At 37.7% G+C, this 27884-nt stretch overlaps 2 protein-coding genes across 2 annotated transcripts in view; one reads left to right on the top strand and one right to left on the bottom strand.

The window, feature by feature from the left end:
• AP1S2 (adaptor related protein complex 1 subunit sigma 2) overlaps positions 1–27884 on the bottom strand; it is a 216039-nt gene that overhangs the window by 68878 nt on the left and 119277 nt on the right. The window lies entirely within an intron of this gene.
• Positions 262–26884, top strand: BMX (BMX non-receptor tyrosine kinase). Its single transcript, XM_069849958.1, has 18 exons — positions 262–399; positions 1387–1491; positions 3933–4014; positions 5676–5795; positions 7272–7333; positions 11971–12149; positions 14410–14472; positions 15834–15893; positions 16678–16732; positions 17922–18001; positions 18623–18750; positions 19172–19246; positions 19843–20014; positions 20943–21159; positions 22592–22656; positions 23576–23694; positions 25672–25829; positions 26810–26884. Exons 1-18 carry the CDS (start codon positions 262–264, stop codon positions 26882–26884), a joined length of 1953 nt encoding a protein of 650 aa, XP_069706059.1.

Genomic DNA, 27884 nt, shown 5'->3' with positions numbered 1-27884 from the left:
CAGATATTCATACAGTAATGCAACAGAGATGTCTTGTTTAGAGCTACAATATATCTGTGGCTTAATTTTGTATACTATGACTGTTTTTTACTGAGTGAATAACCTAAACAACCTCATTTGTTTAAACAATACTAAACACATACTTCGTAACCATATAGACAATGACTCAATAATTCATTGTTACAGTTTCTATAGTTGGTGTTGTTATATTTATTAATAGTAGTAATAAAAGCACCTGTGATAATATTTTAGGGAAATATAATGGAGAAGAAAACAATTCTAGAAGAACTTCTTCTAAAGAAATCACAACAGAAGAAAAAAATATCACCAATTAATTACAAGAGAAGGTTGTTTGTTCTGACAAAAGCAAACCTTTCTTATTATGAATATGACAAAGGGGTAAGAAACAATTTTAAGTAAACTGCTCTAAGATTCTCCATTGTGACCTTATTCCTCTGTTTTTCTTCTGTGATACTTGATCAGGCATTATGTGTTAGAACAACAGATGTACTTTGTTTTGAATAGAATTACAGGATATCAAATCCTAGTTTCAATTCAGGGAAACACTTAGCCACAAGATTAAGAGTGTCTCTATTCAGAACAACTCTTACAGTTGTGCTTACCACTGAGCATTTGTTTGTGTCTTTCCAAAGAGGACTTAAGCATGTAATTTACTTTGGCATATATTTACACATTGTCTTGATTAGGGATATTTTCCTTGTTCTGGCTTCCCTCTGAACTGATGTACATAACTGGCTTCAGAAGTTACTTGTATGAAGCATAATTAGTTCAAAATCTCATCCCTCAGCTGCATGGAGCAGATGGTTAAACGAACCTTGTTTTCTTAGAAGTGACCATGTATCATGAGAGAGTCGCTTTTTACGCAGCATATCTCACATCAGGAATGCAAATATATGTCCCAGGAAACTTATTTAAAGTTTTTGCTCCTTTTAATACGTTTGGACTCCACCTGTGAGTTACATCCTGTTAAGAAATTGCAAAGCTCAAGGAGAACAAGCTCTATTAACCTAACAAAATTATGAATGACAAGGCAAGGCTTCTAGTTTGCTCTTAAGAGGTTTTCCTCTCAATTCCTCCTTCTTTCCTCCTAGTCTCCACTTCTGCCCTGTACTCCTGCAGATGCAGCAGATGTCTTCTCATATACAGGGCCATGTCCTGTAATTCTTGTAAGTGGCTTAAAAAGGAATTTTATCAATATAATAGATGCAGGACACAAAGGAGGTTTTTTACTACCTTTCTTGTTAACAAATGTGAAGCTATGGCTTATCCAGCTTAAAACATGAAATTGCAATAATATAGTCAAACTAAAATACTTCATATTTTGTTAACATTAGTTCACAGTATGTTGTGGTTTTTTGCTCTTAGAAAAAAGGAAGCAAAAGGGGGTCAATTGAGATTGAGAAAATCCGATGTGTTGAGACAGTGGATCTTGAGGAATCAACACCTCCTGGGAGACAATATCCTTTTCAGGTTAGCCATGAAATCTGTTTCATGTAAAATTTTCCAGTTATCTTAAAGTGCTATCCTGAGTGGTGATGCATGACATTGCTGAGTGCTACAGACATTTACCTTAACATGTGGAAAAACTTCTTTACTGTGAGCGTGACTGAGTGCTGGAATAGGCTGCCCAGAGAGGCTGTGGATTCTCCTTCTCTGGAGATATTCAAAATCCACACGGATGTGCTCCTGTGCAACCTGCTCTAGGTGAACCTGCTTCAGCAGGGGAGTTGGAGTAGATGATCTCCAGAGGCCCCTTCCAACCCCTGCCATTCCGTGATCCTGCAATTTTCAGCAAAGAGAAGATCAGTTCTTATTACTGAAGTTGTGACTTTGCTAAAATGCTTGTAATGGACTATGATGATAGAATTTAGATCAAGTTTTGTTTCTTTTATGTTGAAAGGTCTATCAGATATTTGCTTCAATATGATCTGGAAAATACAGGTCACTACACCATGTCATTATCATCAATTTTACAGCAAAACTTAAAAATTCTGATTTTAATTCTCAGGCTCTTTCCACTTCTCTTTTTTTGTGGGGGTGGAGGAGGGGAGCGTAGGGATCAATACCAAGTACAGGATTTGATCCCTGACTGCCTGATTACCATTCAAATGTTCCACAACCAGGAAATCCAAGCCTACACCTTGTGCATGTAGCAGAAGGTGCAGGTGCACTAAGCACTACCTGTGTTCAAGAGTTAAATGTGATGAGAAAACCATAACTTTAAATTTGTTGCCTTTCAACTGTTTCAGTTCCCCAGATCAGGTTCCTCCTTAAAGCCTCCATCAATCTCAATTCTTCGGGCAGTGGGACATGCAGATGTGAGAAGTGGCCACAGATTCTCTTCTGGAGTGTCAATTTCAAACAATGCAACCACAAGCAGCATTCTGCTAGAGACAGTGAATAACAGGGTTGCTGAACAGTGCATTAATTCATGACCCTGCAATAACTGCAATGGCCAAGGGCAACCTCATGAGAGATACTCAATATTTCACTGCCTGATTGATCCTTGGTGTCATTCCTGCCTTCCTTTCTCTTCCCCCTCCCCCAGCTTTGTGGCACTGAATGACACATTTATGTTAAATTAGTGTATTTTTGTCAGGAGTGCATAATATAGTGGAGTGGAGAAAAGCGTGTATGCTGTAGTTACAGGATGGGGGACTATTCTGGGAAACAGTTATGTCTAGAGAGGACTTTAGGATCATGATAGCTGAACATAAATTCCCAGTGCAATGCTGTGGTCAGAGGGGTTAATAGCATCCTTGGACATGGAAGCAGGCACATGTTGAGTAAAAGCAATATGTTTTGACACTACTGTGATCATCAGGAGAGCATTGCATCTAGTTCTGGAGAACATAATTGAAGAAAGATGTTGTAAACTGAAGAGAGGTCAAAACGGATACTTAAGAATGACTAATAGATTGGATGGATAACATGTTAAATAGAAAAGCTCATGGGGCTCCACCATTTAACTAAATAAAGAAGTAGGAAGCAAGCTGATAATTTGCGTATGCTTACCAGTGGGAGTACACACTTAATAACAAGGGCTCTTCAGTCTAACAAACAAAAGCAATACAGTGATTTTTGAAATTCAGTGCAGATGACTGAAAAGCAATGTACACAAGGGAAATGAAACCCTGACTTAATACAGACACACACTTGGTCAGGTCACTACTAACCACGATCCAAAAAGCAAGGCAGTTATTAGTAATTATTAAGTAAGCATCAAATGAAACTAGCAGAAGATAGGCCGAAAACAAGCAAAAGAAGCTGACTGTTCATATTGTGTAGGTGAGCTGTAGGACTGCTTACGGCAGTAGGTACTAGCTATTTGCTTTAAAAGGCGACTGAACTAATTGAAAAAGAAGAAAAAACTCTCAAATGTATTAAGTATAAATGAATTCCCTTTGTATCAGGATTCTGTGATCGCCGTTCTGCTGCCCTGGGCATGTATTCTGCCTCAGTATTTATTACTGGATACTCTCAGAGATGGGTTCCTAGTCTTGGTAAGCATTCAGTCTGGCCTTGTATAACAGTACACAAAAGCTGGAAGATGAGTCTGGAAAAACTGAAGTGGAAAGAGTTTACATGTGTGCTTTTGTGCCTAGGAGATGGATATATCCAGAAATAGTCTATGCTATCCTTTGTTTCTGCACACAAACTACTTTGGTTAATGTAGTACCTAGTTATGTATAGTTATATTACATATGACATACATCTAATATGAAGTATTAACATGAACTGGCAATAACAAAAAGGAACCTCTAAGAAACATTACTAAGTTATGGGAATTCAATGTGGGTCGACAAAGCCTGCCTTTTTGCTTTCTATCCCCTTCTCCTTTCACCTTCTGCACAGTTGTGTGCTTTCAGGCCGTACACTCTTACCATGATGGCATTCCCAACCTCTTCCAGATCGTGTACAAGGGTGGACTTCTCTATGTCTATGCCACCAATGAAGAGAGCCGGGAGAGGTGGCTTGCAGCTTTGCATAAAGGTAACAGTATGCCTTTGTACACAAAAATATTCAAATAACATGAGAAGAGATAGGAAAATTTTCCTGCCCTGTCATTTTGGGCAAAACTGTCACCTTTTTTAGTCTCATTCTAGTCTCGTTCACACTTCAGCACCAGCTGGTTGATATTTTTGAGAATAGATTAGAAATTTTAAAGGCTGAAAGTTTCAGTGAGAAATACACCAAAATAAAGCTTGTATTTTTTCATATTTTTTGTATTTTTCAGGGGCATTTTTTAATCTTCATCACATGTTCAGCCTTTCCCTATGCAGATTAACAGAGCACAACAATTCCTGATGTGATTAGTACAGCAGTTGCTTGCATGAATACCATTTTGATAGCAAATGGCACTAGTGCTTTTACCTTTGTATTTTCTCTTTTTTTGTTCCCCAAATAATTTTCTATTGTTTTCAAGGAAACAAAATCGCCGTCATACAAAATGTAGGTTATAAGCAGAAAACTCTGTCCCTTCATAACTCCGTTGAAGGTAAAAGCCCCACACTAAACAGGGCAATTGTCAGATGTGCTGGCCATTGTAGCAACTAAAATAGGCAATGTACAATGGTATGAGAACAAATATCCTCCCTAATTGTACTTGTAATCCTGAGTATGAGCTACCCCTCTGTTTGTGATTCTCTTTGCATACACAGAATTGAGGGTATGACAATACAGCAAAGCTACAGAAACTGTGGACCAGAAGCATTTGGCAAACTACACTGAGCCTTATAGAAAGCAAAATTTTCAGAAAGATTTTGTAAAACAAAATTCGTGAAGTGTAAAGTTGCATAAGTGATATGTCTTTTAATGCTCATGAGACAAATAATACCACAAATATTCCACTGGCACAAGACAAGAAGCATTGTCATAAAGGACTGTCTTGATCCTTTTTCAGCGCTGTCATATGTTCAGGAATCTTGGCTTTACTCTGGGTCACCATAGTACAACTGAAAACCTGTCCTGAAGCAATCAGTTTTTAAAGTCTCACTCTATGCCTTCTACATTTCTTTTAGATACTTTTTGAATCCAAAACCTTCACTACAACTCATGTAACTTATGTATCTCTAACACAATAGGAATTCTTTGCAGAGCAAAGCAGTACTTCAGATATAAAATTAATGTTTCTATGATGGTGTTCCCCTTCAATGTGCTTAAATAAGAACTATATTTTAACAGATAAATTGTAGTTTTTATTTGTCATATGATGTATTGACTATCAGTGAATATAATTTTCTCACAACAGATCGTTCTAGGAAAATACTCATCACAGTTTGATATATGAAAGTGGTTTCTTTTAATGAGTTTTATTATTGTTAGTGAAATCTTTATGAGATCCATGATTCTGAATCATAGCTGTTAGATCTTGTTTTGGCTTTGGATGTTTCATTGAATTGTACTGTATCTTCTTGACACCGAAGTTTCTTTCCCAAAGAAACACGTTGATGGGAGGGTATGGGTTTCGGACCTGAGATTGCATAGAGGACTATGGCATAGAAATAAAAATGTGGCCAGGATTTGTGTCTAGATCTAGGTTTTGATAAGAACTCTGATGTCCCATGGTTTAGTGTAGCAGAACAGGAACAGAATAAGGAACATTCCTATTTTGCAGCCTGTCACATTCTCTGTGGCTTCTTTATGCTTTCCAGAAATTAAAGACAACTCCAATTTACTAAACAAGTACCATAAGGGATTCTTCGTCAACGGGAAATTTCTCTGTTGCAACCAGACCTGTAAAGCAGCTCCTGGATGTACAATTTGGGAGACATGTAATGTATTCTTTTTTGTTGTTTGATGAGTCTCACTGGTGTTTTTCACAATATCCCTGAACTGCATGGACATTTAAGTCACTGTAACAAATATAAAAGCTAAATTACTGTCATCTTTTCATGTATGTGTTAAGCACCTTTTAACATCGTAGCTGCTATAAAGTATGGCTTACAGTATAACTGAGGAAAATAATACACTAAATTATATCTGCTGTGTTTGATCAAAAAGTTAGTGATATTTTTTACCTACAAAATAAACCAAATGGAATTATTTTTCTCCATATTCTTAAGCTCTCCAGATAAATTGTAGTACTATGCTGCAAGATCCTTCCAATGATGAAATCCTATAATCTGTATGGGTAGCAACAATAAAAGTTCAGCAGAAGAGTGTGTGCAAACGATGTAAAACAGTCCAGTTTCATAACTAAACAGAAGTAAAACTGTTACATTGATATATCTTACTGGGTTTTTTTCTAAACAGTGTGATTTCACTTGTAGCACTTTTTTTGTTTATTTTAACATGCTTTTCTAGAGTATGTTTTGGAGAACTTAATCACAATTATTTACGGGTTTTAGTTTTTAAATTAGAAGTTAAATCAAAAAATGCAGGTATGAGCAGTTACGCACCTTATTTAGACATGTAACAGGCATTTGCTTTTGAAAATTGAAATTAATTATCTAGGCTTATCTACTATGACTGCAGGTTTCATCATTATGCAGCATTAAATAACATAAAGAGTTGTCAGCTGATTTGTTAATTTTAATAGCTTCATCTAGTTTCAAAACTGTTTGTTTCAAAAGCAAAACCCCCAGTCAGCCGCAAGGACAAGAAAATACCTCAATACAAGTCATGGATGGCTTCACCAAGAGAAAAATTAAAAATAAAATTTTGGTATATTGAATGATTTGTTTATGTCTGAGACAATAATGCATCCATGATAATGTGCTGCATATACTGTAAAATTGTTCCTAAATAAGCTCCTGAGTTTTAAAAGAGAGATGTGTGGAGCACAAGGAAACTGTCTGCTTAAGGACAAGTCCAGAGAGCCACAGCCTTGTAACCCCTGGGTAATTGAAATCTGTGATACTTAATCATTGCTTCATAAACTAAAATTGTTAAGCAAAAGGTTAAAAAAAAGCAAAAAAAAGAAAAAAAAAACATACACATTTCCCTCTGTATGCAATCAAATAAGTTAACAGAACTATGAAAAATGTAGAGCTAAATACAGCCACAAATTTCCCTGAATTTGTGGCTTGGCATAGATGAAAACAATAGTTGATGTGGCTTTTAAAGATTTTGAGATGGTGCTTGAATTCAGAGAAGGCTGGGAAATACAGGCTGATACCTCAGGGAGGTGAAATGACAGCTGTCACAATGGTGTTGCTGCCACTGTATAGAGCTGCGGATGAGAAGTCCTCAAGAGAAAAAGCCTTACTTAAATTTATGGGGTTTCTTTCCTCTTTACTCTTTCCTAGATGTGACTCTGTGTTGTACAACTGGGTCTGTGAAACCGCTGCCTCTACTCCCTCAAGTACTGGTAGGTGAAAACATTTGTGTATCTGGCTCCAGGTGGTTGGGGGAGCTATGGTATGGAGAATTGTGAACAGGCACCCACTAGCAGATGGTGTGGACCTCTAATTTGCAGCGCAGCTTCTGCATACTTCTGTCCATCAGCATGTCAGAGGGAGAGACTTGTCTCCTTCCTCTCTGTGGCACACAAAAAGTCTCAGCCACTTTCGGTTCACTTTCTCACGGTGGTGGTGGTACTGGCTACAGCCCTTGTAAGGATGTCTTTTGCTTTATACACTTACTTCCAGTGGGATCGAGGAATTCCATCAAAAATAGATCTCTAGTGTGTAGGAGGTGGCTGTTCCTAGAGATGCCAAAAGCTCCCTTGCACCACCCTCCCCATTGAAAAAGGTTCTCACACTATTTGGAGAGAACATTGTACCTGAAGAGGTGAACGGATATACTTGCTTTGCATGGGTAAGAAATGGTGAATGAACTGCATTTATCCCGGGCAGGTCCCAAGTTGTGCTGCTCTGAGGTTGGATCAGGAGTACAGATGGCTGGTTAGGAGTAGCTGTTTAGCCCAACTTTACAGAGACAGCCTCTAAGTTAATGAATTAGGAAGTGCATCTGAGCTCTTTAAGGGCTCTTGCCTGTAACTTCACTTCATATCAGACGGAAATCCAAGAGTGTGGTGTCCCACCAGCACCAGTGGGATTTACTGGCTGTCTGAGAAAGGCAGATTTGCACAGACCCAAAGAGAGGAACAGGACACCAGGATTCCAAAACGTGCAGCTCATGATTGATTCAGCCTGAAGCCTCTAGCACAACAGTTGCTTGACAAAGAAGAAGGGTAACTGTTGGCAGTGTTAAGAATAAAAGCAAGACTGGAAGATGTGCTTCTGTGCTTATTTCCTTATCTGTCTCCTCATGTACAAATATAAGGGCAATAGTGGTATGTTTGACCTTAGATTTACTGCCTAGGCTAATTACTAAGGTTTCTCGATAGGAAGGGGCTAACAATGACAAGAGAATAGAAAAGAACAAAGTGGCTTAAGTTATGATTCTTTTATCTATTTAAAAAAGGACTAAGAGTATGATCTGTCTGAGTTTTTACAGATCATTGTCCCACCTTCTTCTAAATTAAACCATATATGATTTCAAATAATGGGATTTTAAAATTTGTATTTCCTACTTTATTTTCACTTGTCTCCTGCTCTACGTCTTTAGAATACAATCTAGGTCTATTTCCTAGCCTCTCTCTGTTAATCAGAAAGTAATGAAAAGAAACAATGCTGGAATGTGTATACAGTTGATATGAACAACCAGGGCAGTAAGAAACACATAGATTATCAAGGGAAAGAAGGTAAAATCACCAGAGCTGTAAAATGGACCTTTAAGAAAAATAACAATAAAGCCTTGGAAAGAAGCTCTGAGCAAAGGACCTCTTGACATTTTTTCTGATAAAGAGATATGAAAGTAATAGCATTGTGAACATGCAGTAGTGTAAATTGTTTTGAATACCATGGTCTGTTTTGCCTGGCTTCCATCACCAGATACTTTGTCTATCTGGAAAGATCATCAGTCATGCAAATCTGCTGCTGAATATATTGGCTTCTGCTAGGCCTTTGTGATTTATTTTTATTACCTGCTTGAGTTCAGAAAAGGTATTTTGAAAGGGGAATTTAAAAAGCAGAGACATGACAGTTTTCAGACTGGTACTTCTAAAACAGGTTCAGTAAATCTACATGTAATTACTTCCACGCTTGGTTAGAACAACTTGACTTCATTTGCTCAAGCCACATGATATAATCAGGTTAAGAAGTCTTCTCATGGTGAGAAATCTATATTTAGTCACTGAGCTACTTCTACAACCTCTCAGCACATTCTTACTTTGCCTTTTCATCTATTCAGTTTGATCACCAGAGGTATCACCGTACCTCTGGCCTCCCTTCTGCCTACCTCTCAGTTCATGATCCTCACCTCTCTAGCCTCTGCAAGCCTTGCTCTCTTGCTTTCTTCCCAGCTGACCAGAGGCATTAAGTTTGCATGTTGGCAAAACTGACCTGAGGCATTACATTTTGCATGAGGTATTAATTTTGCATGCTTACATCCTGCACCTTGGATGCCCCTGTCCCTTTCATCAATTCAGCATTATACCTCTGTTTCCCACAGATGAGTTGGTTGCTAAAGAGTGATGCCATTATAAAGAATAGTGGGCACACAAATCCTTTCATGGGAACCATTGGGAACTTTCTCTGTGCTTTGATAACTGCAGGAAGCAGCAGCTTCATTTCTGAGGAACAATTTCACTTCTGTTGGTGCCTTACGTTCAATGTCTTTGCAATGGAAAACAGTTCATGTAGGTCAGACCAACACTGCAGTAGATCAGATCTTCTGTCCACTGAGTTCACACACATACCTTCTCATGATTATGTGTTGTACAAGTCTTATGGAAGCTGAAGTGATGCAGCACAGGCTTCCAGCTGTATGGTAGTGGAGCAGTTCTGCAGATAGTAGCCATTCCCCATTTGCACATTGCAGCTGAATCTCAGTCACCTGTGGCTCTCTCTTTAGATTACAGTGGTACAGTCATCAATGTTAAAACCACAATAATGTCACTGGCAGCATAAAGGAAATAACAAGAAACCCCCAGTTACTCTTAGGAAATGCTCTGGGGCTTTCAACCAGTTCTGGAAGTGGAAAACTGTATATATGGACACAAATCAGGACATTAATCTGTACCAGATTATATATGAAATCCATCCAGAATATTGCAACAGAAAAATACACATCCAGCAGTGAAACCCAAAAGGATGCAAATCCGATGTGATCATCGTTGACTAATTCTTTTCCCTGGCAGGTTGTACAAAGGAAAACTCATTTCCATAATTATAATTCTTTCTGCCATTTACTTTGGCCAGTGCTTTGCACTTTCTTCTGTTCACACAAAAAGAAGAAAGCTCCATCAGAGCATAGCACCTTGATTGTTCTGTAAGAAAATCATAGGAAATTTTATCTCAAAAAATTACCAAGTCCAAAGCTCAGAGGTGCACATCAGCTCATAAATGTGTTTGCTGAATATGACCATGCTCTAGCATCACTAGATGCTTTAAAGAGAAAATAATTTAATCTCTGCATTATAATTTTCTCTCTTTCTGACAGCTGCAGGCAGCTCTAGTTCTCTCATTATTCCACAAAGAAAGCAGTCGAAGACTTGAATCATGCTTAACACAGGGCCTCAAGCTATAAGCTCCTTTCCTCTGAAGTCAGATCTGACCAACAGGAGCCACGCTTACTGGATTCAAGTAGTAGTACTTCATGAGTAACAGACCTAATTCTAGTCAAGTGAGGACTCTGCTGTGAGCGGTATCTCTTTAAAGAATTAGTATCTCCACTAGAGCTTAATGAGATCAGACTGGGGCTTTGTACATTTGCAGGAAGAGATCATGCATATCTTGTGGCTCAGTGGACTCAATCAGGCATTCACTTGGCTCTTTGGTTTCTCCTTGTTCAAATTAAGAAAAGAAATGTCAATAAAGAGGCAAAAAAGCAAACATACAATGTCATGGTCACTTGGAGTTGACTTAAATAGCCTGCTTCAGGGCAGTTCCCTGGCACTGCATTACAATTTTTTTTCAGTAATAAAGAAGTGGTATTTGGAGACTTTTTTCCGAATTTTTTATTATTTTCCCTCATACTTTGTTGTCAGTGTTTCATATGTACATTTCTCTGCTCTTAAAGAATTGTGATGTCTGGATTTTCTCAGTTACAGCATTTCCCCCATTTCTAAATGAATTTCAGTGTCTTATTTTTGGATGCTCTCTTGCCCATGATTTGATTGATGCCACCTAACTTTAACGCCAGGCTTCTCATCCAAGTCATTTGTGTAGACCTCTTCAACAACCAGTATGAGAAGTAGATTCTTCTGTAGGATGACACACTTTGTGTGAAGACAAGGGTCAAAGCTATGTAAGATGGATCCCATAGTTACATGCCTATACCTGTTTAATTCTGCACAGAGAAATTTAGGCATCAATAAAACATGGTAAGGATGGAGAATGATTTAGAATTAGCATAGTTTTTTTGCTTTCAGTGATTATTAGTAAGAATTAAATAGTACTTGTGCTTCACATTAACATTGCTATTGATCAAACACCACTCAAAAAAAAATGAAGTTATTTTATAATACTGTGACAGGGTTTTTCGGTATAATAGGACTTCATCACACTTAGTTAAAATAAAATGCAATTTGGTCACATGGTCCTCAAAGCACATGAATTGCAATAGTTTATTAAGCATCATCTGTTGCACATACATTGTGGGCTTTTGATAGAAGTCAAGTCTACCATGTAATTTTGGTAATGAGAACTCCCTGTTACAGCAGCTTCAGCCTCCTCTCAGAATTAATTACTTCTGGTGTCATTATCACGGTACTTGTTTCTTTATTGTCACCTGTCTCACATATATGGACAACAATATCTGGGCTTCTAAATGGATGAGGAAAAACTTATTTGCCTGTGCCTATTTTCTTAGCTTTGATTAATTTGCCTAATATCATTATACACGTTTAAGATACAAGTGATCATGTGCATGTCATGTGTTATTCCTTAGTGTACCTAGTGCTGTATCTCTTTATCATTTTATTTCCTCTGTCTTCAAAAGCAGAAGCGTAGAAGCCAGACTCAGGTTCTGTCAACAGACAAGTCAGTCCTGAATACGGCTGTGGCCCAATGCAACTATGAACCTGAAGGAAATTCAGCTATCCGACTTGTTAGAAGCAATAAATACTACGTATTACAAGAGGAAGATTGTGACTTGTGGAAAGTAAGGGATTTAGAAGGGTAAGTACGCCCTGCAGAATACTTTTGTTCCATGACCATGGTCTTCCATGTAACTTATCTTCATTGATGACGCTCCAGGCAGTCCTTTCAGGTTCTATGTTAGAATTCCCTTAGCAGCTTTTAAACATTCCTCTAGAAGCCTCATTGTCTTCGGTACAACTCCATTTTCATTACTACCCTTGGCTGCCAGGTTCAGCAAGATTTACAACAGCCACTGCCTACAATACTAGCTAAGGTAGTATCCAGTGGTTTTAATTTTAATATGTGCCTACAGAAGGGGTTGTGTACAGAGAAACTATCCATTTTTCCCAATTATTTAGTTTAAGTGAATAGAGAGATAAAATCTTTCCTCACAAGTATTTTGTCTTTTGTAAGCATCTTTATAGCAGTGCTATTACTATTGCAATACCAGTAACAGCACAGGAGACTAGTGAGAACTGAGGCACAATCACTTCAGTCCTTCCCCAGCTTTTGCAATACTTTACCACAGAGACAGAGCATCCTCACCCTGTGCAGAACAAAAGAGTTTAATTACTCTCTTTGAGGGTCACAAGTGGAGGAATACTCTTCAGCAACTTAAAACAAGGCATTTTTCATTTATATCCAGCTGGGACAGAAAAGAGAGTGTCTTTGCAAGTTATTAAATAAGAAACAGCTTTAGGAGCACACCAGAGACAAAAGCAGTGCAATAAACAGGAGCTGCCTGGAAGAGATAAGATTCCTTTTCTGTCTCATGACGGACACTAGCTGAGTCTGGTTTTATGTACTTGATAGAACTGTGGAAGGGAAGAATTTTTGAGTTAGGGAATGCCCACACTGCTTTGGAACAGACAGGGGACAGACAAGAGGAAGTGGCCTCAAGCTCTGCCAGGAGAGGTTTAGGCTGGACATTAGGAAAAGATTTTTCACCGAAAGGGTCATTGGGCACTGGAACAGGCTGCCCAGGGAGGTGGTTGAGTCACCTTCCCTGGAGGTGTTTAAGGGACGGGTGGATGAGGTGCTGAGGGGCATGGTTTAGTGTTTGATAGGAATGGTTGGACTCAATGATCCAGTGGGTCTTTTCCAACCTAGTGATTCTGTGATTCTGTGAAATTACTTGATCCACTCATAATTCACTGATTAAGTTTACAACTGCAAGGAAACAAACAAATAAAGCAAATTTAACTTATGATGTCTGCACTTGGTAACGCACAGGACTGGCATATGGTTCTGGATGAAGAAAGTCACACACAACCCCAGCAACTCAAAAGCTAATGAATTAGTAAGCTGAGATATGCTTCTAAATGCCTTCAATGGAACGCTTATGGCTATGTAAAAGCATATGATACAGAAAGCTCTGCTTAAAGAACCTGAGTAGAGGGCTCAGAGATGAATGAAAGAGCAGAACAAAATAAAGAGAAAGAAGAACAATTACAGTTTTTTCTTTGGCTTGAGAAACTAAGTCTTTTGCAGTTTTGATCCTGTCACATATACGTAATAACAAAATCTTTAAATTCTGCTTGATAAAAAAATGATGTTGTTTTCTTGCATGTAGCAGGAACAAACATCAGGAGTTGCCTGTTTCACCTCATTTTGTGCACTCTCAATTTTCTTCTCAGCCTACTGAGATCTGTGTTGTTTAAATGCTTCCTTTTTGTGTCCATTCCTATTCAAATATAAAATTTATAGAATTTATAAATTACCCCCTATTTATTTTTCTGATGGGCACAGCATACAGTCCACCTGTTTACAAGTACAAGTGCCCATTAGCATCCATAACTTAGGTTTAATATGTCATGCTGCCAGCTGCTTTAAGTGAGAGCTCAGCTTTCCATGTTCACTTAGCTGAGCTTCTCCATTGCGTCTGGCATTGTGTCAGAAAGAGTGCTGAGACATCCTATTGACTTTCTGCATTTGACCTTGGGTACTCTGCTGGCACCCATTAGTCACTGGCATCCTTCATCACAGCAACTGAGATGGCATGTAATGATATTGTTGAACAGCTGCTCACATCTTCCATATGTTGAAGCCGATCATGGAGGAAGAAGCTATTTCAATGACTAGCAAAAAGAGTACTTAATTGAAATGCAATTTGCTGATACAGATTACTTTTATATTTTTCTTCATGGTAAGTAAAACCAGAAATGTTTTAACCATGAGCAATTCTGTTAGTGACATTCTCAAAAGTGACTCTTTTATTAATCCTTTTTCCTATTTTAAGTGAACATCTTCAAGATGCAGTCATGTGCGATAGCTAAACTCTGAACTGTTTATTTTGCAGGAATGAAGGTTTTGTACCTAGCACTTGCTTGAGAAAGTTATCTCTGAATGAAGATGAGCCAAGGTGAATAAATAAGCAGCCATCTATTGCTTAAATGTTTTCCTCACCACTCTAGTAAAGATTAAGCAGTATTTTCAGAATAATTTTCTTTTTAAGTGACTTCCTGAGTACTATACATAAAGTTTTCTGAAAGGCACAAAGAAACAATTTATCTTCTTGATCATACATTAATGCAGAAAACATCACTTGAAAATCCTAGTTTCATCAATAGGTTTTCACCATTGACTTCTAAACTGCTGGGATTTCAATCTTTGCACTCTTATTTCAGTATTAAATCAGTCTTGCTAGCACTCTCATGCCTTTGTATGTATGTGAATGGCCCAGCACAGGATAAAGGGAGCCTAGGTCTGTTGAAGTGATACCTCAGATCCATCTTTCTCTTTTTGGTAACATAGAATCATAGAATCATAGAACAACCAGGTTGGAAGAGACCCACCGGATCATCAAGTCCAACCATTCCTATCAAATACTAAACCATGCCCCTCAGCACCTCATCCACCCGTGCCTTAAACACCTCCAGGGAAGGTGACTCAACCACCTCCCTGGGCAGCCTGTTCCAGTGCCCAATGACCCTTTCTGTGAAAAATTTTTTCCTGATGTCCAGCCTAAATCTCCCCTGGTGGAGCTTGAGGCCATTCCCTCTTGTCCTGTCCCCTGTCACTTGGGAGAAGAGGCCAGCACCCTCCTCTCTACAACCTCCTTTCAGGTAGTTATAGAGAGCAATGAGGTCTCCCCTCAGCCTCCTCTTCTCCAGGCTAAATGACACAACCTTGTAAGCATTAAATGTATGCCTAAATACATGAATGAAAATCTCACAGAAACAAAAAAGATTGTTTCATAGTAAACCATACTGGACAAGATTCAGAGGTTTATTTAAATAAAATACATCCCATGAAAGGTAGCATAAAAAAGATCATTATTACTTCTGCATATGAGGTTAATTTAGAGGCCTTTTTTTTTTTTTACTGCCATACAAACTCCTGTAGTCTGTCTTGCTAAGAACATTTATTTGGAAAGTCTAGGGTTGTGCAGTTTTGGAAATCTTCCATGTAAATTTTAGAAAGGTAGATGCAATCTGTCCATAAGGTCACTGAAAGGATATGTAGTTTCATTGCCTGTTACAGCAAGCACAGAGAATATTTGGCTTTCCAACACATTGCACAGTGGAGGAGAAAGGCTGTAACAGTGTTTACCAAGTCATAAAAAAATCCAGACAATTAAATATGTCTAAACTTTCCTAAATGTTCACCTTAGGCCATGGCATAACTACTCGAAAAAATATATGTCGTAAGAGTTTTAACCCAAGAAAGATATTTTTCATAACTAGATTTTCACAATTTCAGCATTTTGTTTTGTCTTTGCAGGGAAAACTCAGGTGTCAGTCAACAGACATTGTCAGAAGAGCAGAGTATTGCTAAGCATGAGTGAGTATATACAATATGTCTTCATGGGAGCCAAAAGTTCTCTAGGTAGATTGTCTTTCCACTTAACATGTCCACTATACCTAGAGCAACAGTATCCAACACATGGCTGTCATAAAAATTGCAGACATTTTCATCAGCAACATCACTGCTCACAGACTTCTAAAGGCATGAATCTATTTGCTTTCAGACAAAAAAACCCCCATGATTTAGACCACTCATTCTTGTTTGCCTCATAAAAAAAAAAAAAAGTTGCTTCATAAAAGTGAACTGCTATTTAAAAAGGTTTCACTGGATCTTCCTGAACTGATCTGACAAAGCATGTTTAGCCTGTTTCTTCCATTTGGGATTTTTCAATTGACTTAAATATTATGGCAATTATAAAGTTCAAGGTTAGAGAAGGATTATGCACCTTCTAGCTTTTAGGCAGACATCTGTATGATGATCTGCAGGAGAAAGAGAAAACTACTTCTGGCAGAGATCCTGGAGGAACTTTAGAGCAGCAGAATTGTCCCTTAAGGAGTTTCTTTAAAAACTTAGTCACAGAGTAGGCAGAGATATTTCAGGGTGAGGAGAGCCACTGGATGAGAGGATGCAGATGGGGATTAGTGGTTTGCCTTTTATCTCATGGCCTAAACTCTTAGATGCTGGACAAGTCCCAAATATACCTTCAGGCTTTTAAAAACATATTTTAAAATATTTATCTTCTCTGGCATTTTTCGTATGCCTGCTGTGCCTTATTCAGAAATCAGCCTGCAAATAATAAACTCAGTATTTCTCTTTGCAGTTGGTATGCTGGAAATATCTTCCGTGCCCAGTCTGAGCAGCTGCTCCGTCAGAAGGTCCTACATATCCTTTATCACTTGTATATGAACAAACATGGAAATGTTTCTGTCTGTTGTCTTTGCTATATTGTGTAGCTAGAGGATGCTGATGCTCTTCAAATAGCTGTAGTATTACAGAGTGCTAGAAATTCTCGTGCTAACTTAGAATTGATAAACAGATCTTAAAAAATACCTGCATGTATTAATAGCGCTTTGACATAAATGAGCAAATGATGCACCTCTAAAATAGGCTTGGAACAAAGCTACATGGAGTGTATTTCCCCTCTAAGCTCTGTTTTTTAGTTTTACCTCAAACCATACTTTGTGCTTGAGTGTGCTATGTAAAGCTCTTTTCTTGTGACTTGCCATTTTCTCACAGCCAGTCTTATTGGTACTGAGATACTAAAAACTTTTATATAATCCAACCCTCTGGGAGCCTTGGTCCAGTGTCCTTTCCCTTAGGCCTGCACCATAGGTTTAGGAATTAAATTCAAGTTTGGCAAATCACTGGAGAAAGGCAGATATGTCCCAGTCCCCAAAGGTGCTGGATACTCCTGACTCTAGTGAACTTTAAGAGGTCTTGAAAAAAACAGAATTTCCAGCCCAATATGGTAAACTATTATCGGAAGTAAAAGTGGATTATGAAAGTTAGGACTGGAGTACCAAATAGTCCAAATATAACAGAGTGGAGAGAAAAATCCTTCTACTTATTCAGTAATTCAGAAATCTAATGCACTACCTAAAGGAACTGAGCATGTTGGATAGAGCTCTTATTCAGATGGAATGTATGTGGCAGTGTTTGGGTCTCATAATATGTACTGTCTCTGGAGAGGATGGAGAGGATAGGAGAAAGGAGATGCGGTTAACAACTCTTTATCTCCCCAATCTGTATCTGTGCAAAAAACCAAAATTGTAGACTACTTGTGTCATGTCAAGGCTGGGGTTTAACTCACCTAATTCTATATATTAACAGGGGAATACCACAAACCAATTACCTAGACTCTCTTTTTAGTGGAGAGAAGCACATGGTTTTAGGTCATCATTCATCTTGTCTGAATGTAACCCTTAAAAGAGTTTGCATGAGTTACATCCCCTCCTGTCCTTTGTGTACATTACAGTGTAAAAGCCTAAAGGCCACTGAAATAAATCCCAAACTCATTGTTCCTTGTAGCTTTTATTATTATTATTATTATTATTTATTAATTAGGCAAAAGAAGGTGCTTTTATGGTTCGGAAATCAAGCCAAGCAGGAATGTATACCGTGTCTGTATTCTGCAAGATTCCTGAGTGAGTATCCAAAGAATATGAATCATTTTTATGACTGTGCTATGGGCATGCTGCTTGGTGTGACTGGTTAACAACAGAATCTCCACATTGTGTTAAAGGTAATCATCAGGCACATTCAGGCCATATCAGTTATCTGAACTCATACATGCCCCTGGCTCCCTAAACAGGAGAATGGAGGTGCAGAATTCTTATCTAAACATAGGAATGCAACATGCATCCAGGTAATCCAGGGCAATAGAGTCTCAAGAGTGACAGAGAAGGAAAGGAAGGAGAAGGTGTTCAAAACTAGATGTAGAGCCATTACAATGTGATGTAGAGCATTCCTTTTCCTCTGAATGTTACTGTTGGGAGACAAGTACTAACCACCAGACTACATTAGAGTATGCAGCAGAAGTTTCCAATGTGCTAGGAGCCTGTACTACGTAGCCAGCAGATGTAAAGTTGGGGACAACAGAACTGAAGCAGCAGTAACAGTCTTTCCAGTGGCATCTACTACATATTTCATTATTTGGCCAGCTAGTGTGTTGCAGTTCATTCAGCAACTAACTGATCTATTAACATGTGGACTGGAAGGCGTTTTGCAAGGCTCTGACACGTACAGAACTTTGTGATGTCTTTCAGAAATAAAAAAGGAACGGTGAAACATTACCACATACACAAAACCCCTGAGAACAAGTATTACCTCGTTGAAAATTACTGTTTTGAATCCATTCCGAAGCTTATACACTACCATCAGCACAACTCTGCTGGTAATCCTATATGCTCTTTCTACTTGATTTTCTTTGGCTTACGCTTGTGGAATTATCAGAATTAAGGCACATCTCTTCCAGAACTGAATGCTCTACATATTGAAGCATCTTTTGGGAAAATGTTGGTGAAACTTGATCTAACATACTTACAATTAATACACTTGCTTTCTTTTGCTGTACAGTGCTTATTGGTATTATAATACCTCTTCTCGCAATACCTCTGCTGGATTAGCCCTTAAGTACAGAAAATGTTAAATCTTGTGTCATGACGCAGCAGCTACTTAATATTGAATGTTGAGTATCTGTCATTATCTGGAAGGGTGTAACATGGGAGGGGAGGGAATTATTATTTTCCTAGTATTTTGTTTGGTTTCAGAAGACTTGCTCATATATTGGGACCTCTAATAGGTTTTCTTTGTAGGTATGGTGACGAGACTCCGGCATGCAGTATCTACACATGCAAACAAAGTCCCAGAAACAGCTTTATCAGGAAATGGTATGAAGAGAATTTTTTTTTTTTTTTTTAAGCCAGTGTCAGTCTTGGCCACCAAGAAAAGAATAACCAAAAAATCTTACTGCTTTCAGGCTTACAGGAGGTTACAGGTTCTTCGAGCTCGTTATCTGGTGGCCATTTTGATTTGTCCATGCAGGAGAAAATATGAGGATTTGGGGAGGATAGCCTTTCAGTCAATAGCTCTTTCTCTATTTTCCTCTTGTGCAGCATAGCATTGAGACTTTATGGTTCTATGAAACAGCGTGTACTTTCCTACAAGTGCATCTAGCCTGCATCCAGGGCAAGATGAATACAAAGTCATTTTATGCTAACTTTTATGCTATGCCCTTTTTGAAGTACTTTATGTCAAGTTTTATATCAACTGTGCAAGACCTTGCATGTTTCCTTCCCCAGCACATCCAAGTCGTGGCTGTTCTTTCCTTTTGCCACATTACCTGGCGTGGTAATACTTGTTCTTCAGTCTTCTGCATGAAAATATATCATCATTTGATGCATACAACTTTCTCAATTTATAAGGGGGTTTTTTTGGTGTTTGTTTTTTGGGTTTTTTCCTAAAAGAATTTCTTCTGTCCCACTAGGAATCTGGGAGCTGAAACGAGAAGAAATTGTCCTGTTGAGAGAGCTAGGGAGTGGTCAGTTTGGAGTGGTGCATCTGGGAAAGTGGAAGGGACAATATGATGTGGCCATAAAGATGATTAAAGAAGGAGCAATGTCAGAAGATGAATTCATAGAAGAAGCTCAGACCATGATGTAAGCTATAGCATCACTTAATTATTTGGAAATAATGATGTCTCCAAACATTAATCAGTAATGAATAGCACACACAGGAAAGAGAATTTCCTCTTAAAAAATAGCATCAAAAAATAGTAAGTACATTAGACACAGGATAAAAAGGTAAACATGTGTAATATTTGAAGTATTACTGAAAGAACTTCACAAAGATTATTGGTTCATCTACAAAGTTTTCACTTAACCTCTCTTCCATTACTTAAGAGGTTCCACATATGCTACTTAAACCTATGCTGCATTAGCATTTATATAGAAGAGGTTAGAAAGTTGATCCTGCCACCCTGCAGGCAGGAATGAGAGATAGATGAATAACCGGCAAATGCCAGAAATACGAACATGAGACTTTTAAGTTTTAGTCTTTGTCTCCAAAGAAGTAAAGACATTAGAACTTCCAGTGAAATTCCATGAGATCCTAATTGAAGCATACAAATTTAAGAGTATTTTGGATATCTCATCCTGAAGGAATGTGATATATTTGTGTCAGTTACTAGCTGATATGATCAGGAATCTGAATTTTAAAATTTTGCAGCATGGTTTTGGTAAGAAACCTTAATGTCTAAGGACCATCTGACCAACTCAGATCTATTTTCTCCCACCATTAATGTTACACTCTTGAGCTGCTACATCCTAATTTCAGGTTTAGCATATAACATTGTCATTTCATCAATATTGAGTCTTTTGATTGTCATCAATACTGAGTTTCAAAGTAATTAGCAGTAGGACACTCAGTTCTAATTGCTAAGGAATATTGGGAGTCTGAGACAGGATTATATCCAGTTTGAATAATTTCTTTCAGTACATTGTGTTGACATTTGAAGAACAAAACATACAGAAATGCAAAACAATCCCTATTTATTCTTCGACTATTCTATTTTTTTCTTTATTTTAGGAAACTGAATCATCCTAAACTTGTTAGACTGTACGGTATATGCTCAAAATCATATCCCATCTATCTAGTGACAGAATATATGCCCAATGGCTGTTTACTTAACTACCTAAGGAATCATGGGAAGGAACTACAACCCCTTCAGCTTCTGGAAATATGTTACGATGTTTGTGATGCTATGGCATTTCTGGAGAGCTGTCAGTTCATACATAGAGATTTGGTAAGTTAACCCATGAGAGAAGTAGAACAAGGAAAGTAGACGTGTGACGTAACACTAGGCAGTCCAACCCCTCAGGATCATCCACAGATGCTCTAGCTCTTGTTGGCACTCGTGGCAAAGCGTTGTGGACTGTTGAACCAGCTGGCAACTCTGGACAAGCAGCGCTAGAGCCACATGTAACCAGCACAGCCCACAAGCTGCTATGCTCTGCTTCAGAACTGAGCTGACTGGCCTACAACACTGCATACAGTGCTGCCTGCATTTTTGGGCTCTAGCCTCAAGGATTTGTGCATCACTCAGCAGCACAGACATCAGATTGTAAAATCAGTCCACTAAAGTAAAGGGTTCTCTCCGATGATACTGTAGTCCTACGGGAGAAAGAGGAACAGCATTAAAGATTTGGGTCACTTAGATTGTTTTTAATGATTTAGGGATTTATCTAACAGGGAACTATTTACCTTATAAAACAAGTGTGAACACTATTAGAATAAACTAGAAATTACTCTGGTGCATGACAAGCAGTAACAGAATTTGAAAGTCTGTAGTTGCCCATCTTTTTAAAATACATTTATCTGACAATTTTCAATCATCAATTTCAAATTTCTTTTGATGAAGGGGTCAGTCCTTTCAAGGACTTCTACTTTAAGTTTATGCAATTTATGTAGCAGACTTACTTAATTTTCCAATAGGTGTGCAATCTTCTCAAGTAGCATTTTAAATGTCCTGTTGGAGGCTTCAAAGAATTGTCCTTATGTGTAGACAAAGTTGTTAAATCCATCCTCACCAATTTTCACACCCCAATTCAGAAATTAGGACTATCTGACAATTTAAGTAGCAGAATTCAAGCTGTAAATACAAAGTCAGTTTCCTGAAAACTGGTTGCGCACCACAGGAAAACAGAAATAAAACCTGGCTTGATTTCAGATTGAAAACTGTAGATGGAAACTATCACAGAAATTAATAAACATGCAGGCAGTGGGTATAGCCTTAGGCAAATATTCTCAAGTGACCATTTGCAGAGCTAGTATTATGTTGAACTTTTCACAAATCAATTTGTTTAAATAACCTTTCATTGCTACACTCTGTTTACAGAGCGTTGTGAATAATCTAATCATTGTTTTTCATTTTTTGCTGCTAAGTTCTGAGACTACCAAAAAGAACCCTGGAGTAGGACATAATTTGAAAGGTCATTTGTCATTTGTCAAGCTGGTGCAATGGTATAGAATTTTTTTTAATGAATAGCCAAAAAGTGAAATAAAAAGAGCTACCTAATTCCCTTACAGTTCCAAACTTAATTGTTTCAATCAAAGAACACCATTATTCATTGAGATGCTAGAGGACATAAATTATTATTAGCAAATTTCCAAGACATGATAGCATTTGCTCCTCTGTATTTTTTCCATTCATCTCTTTTCTCACTTTTCTACTGAAGGCTGCTAGGAACTGTTTGGTTGACAGCAGTCTTACTGTGAAAGTATCTGACTTTGGGATGACTAGGTAAGTAAAAGAATTGGAAGCCTTGTGAAGCTATGATGTTAGTGTATATGTAGTTTACTAGCACTGATCAGCTAGCAAATGGCAGTTAAAAAAGTTAAGCCACAGGGCATGAGAGAGCTCTTTGTGTCTCCTTTCCATTAAGGACCAGAAGCCATTACGGGGTTAGGATAAAGGCATTCTGTGTCTCAAAAAATTAAGCCTTAAATCACAGCTGAGAGGTTTTGCTAGTGATGTTTGTTATAGAAATCTCGGAGTTTACTTTGTGTACAAGATTTTTACCTAATTTGAGGTAAGTAATCAGCAGTTTCAAAGGACAGAAGTTGGAGGTGAGCAGCCTAGAGAACAGGTCCTCTGAGAAGAGGTTGAGGGAGCAGGCTGCTTAGTCTGGTGAAGAGGAGGGTAAGAGGGAGCCTAAAATCTGCCTGTAGCTACTTGCAGTTACTAAGCTCATGGAGCCAAAGAAGTCTTAGTGCCAGGTGATATAACAGCAGACATCGGCCACATACTGTAGCTTGGCATGTTGAAGATGGATAGGAAGACAAATTGTTTCCCCAGGGGGGTGGTGCAACAGTGAAGCATGCCAGCCAGAGAGGCCATGAGATTGCAGTCTTCGGAGGCTTTTAAGATTTGACCACACAGAGCCACGGCTGACCTGATCTGATGTTGGGAGTAATCCTATTTGAGCAGGAAGCTGGGCTAGACAGCCTTACAACAGGCATTTCTATGATTCTGCATTGTTTCTCTAATAATAGCAGTGACCTTTTCTATAGATTATAGCTAATGTCTCTATCAGGTATCCTTTAGAGATTTGGGATTCTGCCCAGGCTTTTCTTAGGAACCTTGTGATATGCAAGGAAGAAACAGTAAATAGTATTTCACTGTAACTCAATCACAACCAGGTTTGCTTCTTGCCTTGTAGGTATGTTCTAGATGACTTGTATGTAAGTTCACTAGGAACCAAGTTTCCAGTGAAGTGGTCAGCACCAGAAGTTTTTCATTACACTAAATTTAGCAGCAAGTCAGATGTATGGGCCTTTGGTACGTACAGAATTTAATATGTAAATATGTATGCATATATGTCATTACATATGGATTTCCTCAACCTACTAGGCTGAAATGCTGGACATTTTAACACTGAAAGAGCATAAAAAGAAGCTATTGCTTGCATTCTTGCTTAATATTTTTATGCAGCCAAACTCTGTCCTTTTTGGATTTGTTTAGCCCTACTGTTTTTCTCCTAGGCATGTAGAACCTCTGCCTGCTCCTGACTTGCTATATCTGTGTTTAATATACTAAAGTGAACTGTTGGCATTTGAGATCATACAATATCTTTGGCATATCTAGACCATAAATCAGTACTGTCCAAGTCAAGAGAGCTTTTCTGTTTGCTGCAGAGGTCAGAGTGATCTCTGCATAAACCATCTGTGGAAAAGAGCCTGTATGAGCTGGGATTCTGCATCTCAGAAAAATAAGATGTGTTTGCAGATCAATGTGTTTGCAGATCGCTTTCTACCCAGGAATTTCAAATATTTGAAGTTCTACTTCAGTGTTTTTCAAGCTATGATTTACAAATCCCTGGCATCTGCTCAGTGTAAGAGTCTGCAAAAAGTGTCAAATGAAAAAGAGCCTTTCATGAATGAGCTTCAATTCCACTTACATGGGTTTACTTCTCCAGTAGGAAATTTTTGGCAGCTATCAAGTTGATTAAAGATTGGCAGCCTACTGTTTTTGACATCGAACAATGATGAATTAAACAGATGAAAGTGTTTCCAAATGCTAGGCTGCTTTTTATCTTTAACTTCATCTACTGTCTCAATATTAACAACTCTAACAGAGAAACAATGCATTCACCTCCCTTACAAGTTGTTTGCAATATATATGATTAAATCAGAATTTGGATGTTCTGGTGATACTTGTTAATTTTGCTCTTATCAGTGAAATCCTGCTCCAGGCTTTATTGTTGTTAACATCAATATTGGCATTAACTTCAGTGAGAAACATCATTTTTTCTTTTCTCACTTTAACACTATCCACTGATACAGTGAAAGCATGGGAAAAGTAGGCTCCATCAGTTCTTGTCTGATTGTTTTAAATTAATGAACCTTTAACAGGCTGAATAACTGAGCTGATGTATTCATATCCCAAAAGCAAGTGTCAGAGAAAAAGTAGTATTGAGTTTTTTTAATATTCTCATCAGGGAAAGCTGGAATTCATGTACCATTTTATTTTGATTTCACTGTGATACTACAAGGCTCTAGACTTCAAACTACAGGGCAGTCAAAGGTCCAATAAATTTGTTTAACAAAACAAATCTTTACTGCTTGTATTATGTATCATTGTAAAGTAAATATTTCACTATTTCTTTTTACATTACAGCTGGCATGATTATCACATATGTTTCATAACAACATGAATTGTTTCTTGTGAAACTATCATGAATTAATTATTATATCATCCAGTGTTTCTGTTGCTTCCATATAATCCAGCTCTTACAGGCATGTGTATCTGACAATACAAAGCACTCAGAAGTCTGTCTGATACCAAGAGGCATATGTCCACTCACTTCACAAAATCAGTAGAAATTTTCTTCTGATTTATTCTATAAAAACGTGAATACCTGCAGCTGTCATTTTGTTTTTCCTCCCCTCTTTCTTTCCCTCCCTGTGTAAACACACACGCACAAATATATAAGGGAATGTTTGTATATATACTGTAAAAACTACAATCTGTGGGTTGCTATGTTGTGGATTTTGTCCCCTATTGTCCACATTAAATAGATCATATAACTAACTGCATAATCTGATTTCACCTTCTGCTACAGCAGAAGCTGATTTACACTTGGGCACAGAATCACACTTACCAGTCGTCTCCATACTTTTCTTTGGAAAATATTCTCTGTAAAGAGTCTGATCAGTTTTGTGTTGCATGTGTGTCTTGTTCTGGAAAAGAAGGGGTTACCTCATATGTCTTGAATTTCATCTCCTGTATTCCATTGCCATGAAAATTTTTTTGCAGGTATCTTAATGTGGGAGGTGTTCACTTTGGGAAAGCAGCCATATGAGCTTTATGATAATATGCAGGTGATTGAGAAAGTTTCTCAAGGATACAGACTTTATAGACCACAACTAGTTTCAGATATCATCTACCAGATAATGTGCGACTGCTGGCATGAGGTATGTATATCTGCACACACAAACTGGAGAAAACAAAATAGTAGAGTCACTAGGAGTCACTGTTCACAGCTGAACTAATATTCATAGGGGAAAAGATCCCTCATAAAAGCCATTGCTGATGTGTAGTACATTCTATACAGTAGTCTAGTGCAGGACGTTGTTAATATGGGAAATAGGGCATAAAGGAAGATTGGCTCCTTTCTTCTTAGAACTGTGTATTTAAGCAAACAACAGTAAAAACCCCTTCAATATCAACATCAGGGTGAAATTCTTCTCATCTAATTTAAGTGGTTTAAAATTTGGGTGCTAAACTAAGCTAAATTCTTTCCTTAATTGCAGGACCATTAGTGACACTCATTTGTTCTTTCTATCTTAGCCACTACAGCATAAAAAAGAAGTGCTTTCATATTAACTATAAATTAGCTTAAACAACTAATTTAAACAACTAATTTAGATGAGACCTCTACCTTTTCAGATACCTAACATTGCTTGAAATAACCCCACCCTTAGAATGTGAAGGATGTGTTACCCCATCTGTGAGTGTCCTAGGAGTTTTATGTCAAACGTTGATCATGCTCATTTTATTTTGAGAGATCTGTTGTGCCAAGCAATGGTCCTAATTTATTGTTCTTCTTTAAGTTTAGTCAGCGGTCTGTGGAGCATGATTAGTTTCTCAATAGCAACAAAAAACTGGCACATTATGGTGATACCATGAAATGACAGTGATATTTCAGAGAAGAGGGTTGATATAATTGTCATAAAAATGAGAAAAATAACTTATATTTGATGACATGCTAATGTAAATAAAGAAGATAAAACTATCCCAATGTAAGAAACATATAAAAAGTAACTTTAATTTTCTTTACCCTATAAGAATCACTGTCTATGAGAATTTCTGTGTGATAGAATCAACTAATCCAAATTACAGTTCTTGAATGATGTCAAAATTAAATAACCATACCCATCTTTGCTTCATTTAGCTACCAGAAAAGCGCCCTGCCTTTTATCAGCTCTTATCATTTTTTGAGGCACTGAGAGAGGACAACACAGCTTGAAAAACAAGATTTGTAAACAGATGACTATGGATATTGGTTCCGTATCTCCCGTCTTCTGTACAAGAGCTAATTCTGAAATCTGCCTGACATTAGCCACCCCTATTACTCTGTATGTTAGCATTCTTCTGATTTAATCAGGGAACTTATCAAGAAGTTTATGGAGAAAGATTTTGTGACGCTTTGCAGGTGACAGAATTTGGAAGGATATTGTGGAAGAATATAATTCATTTCATTAGCATTGTCTCAAAAGACTTCTCAGACATTGAGATGTATATGCCACTTGTGTACACTCCTTCAGTGCTTCCAAGCTGTCATTATTTGTCCTTAACTGGAAATGTAAATCAGGAAATATATGCTTGTTAGGTTTTTCAATTATCATAGCTCATCTGAATGTGTTTTTTCTTTATAATCCCTTGAAGCTGACACCTGAAGTCAAATTTAGAACTGCTGCAAGTGGCAGCAACAGAAATAGTTGTAGTCATGTTTTCAATCATTTAGAAATTGCTATTGGTAAAATATTACATCAGTTTGCTTACCATTACTATTGACTTTAGTTCTGGCCCTCAGAGTGTGTGCTTGATTTGGAATTCATTCTAAGCTACATAACCAATATATTTGCAACTTCGCAACATATAAGGTGTTTACTAGAGTCTTATTGTTTTCTGCTACAGGTAAAAATGGAGAAAAAAGTTTTATTGAGAATTCCAAAGTCATTGCAAAAGTAAATGGTAAATTTGCTGATGTCTATAAAATGTGAAGAGCAAAAATTTAAGAGAACTGAAAATACTATTAATATAATTGCTTAGCCAAATATTTTACTACTGAGGAGCTGAAATTTGGCTCCTGATGTTAACACTGAGTTCTCAAATATGAGCACCCAACTTTCAAATGTTATAGCATTACACAAATGCATGCTAACTTCAGTAAGTCTAGAGATACTAAATACATCTGAAGCTACATAACTATGGCAGAGTCATCTAAACATGGACAGTGATATTTA

This window comes from Phaenicophaeus curvirostris, chromosome 1 (genome assembly GCF_032191515.1).
Source record: "Phaenicophaeus curvirostris isolate KB17595 chromosome 1, BPBGC_Pcur_1.0, whole genome shotgun sequence".
NCBI classification, from domain to species: Eukaryota; Metazoa; Chordata; class Aves; order Cuculiformes; family Cuculidae; genus Phaenicophaeus; species Phaenicophaeus curvirostris.
Note: the sequence above shows the minus strand (reverse complement) of the source record. Positions and strands in the feature narration are given on the sequence as shown.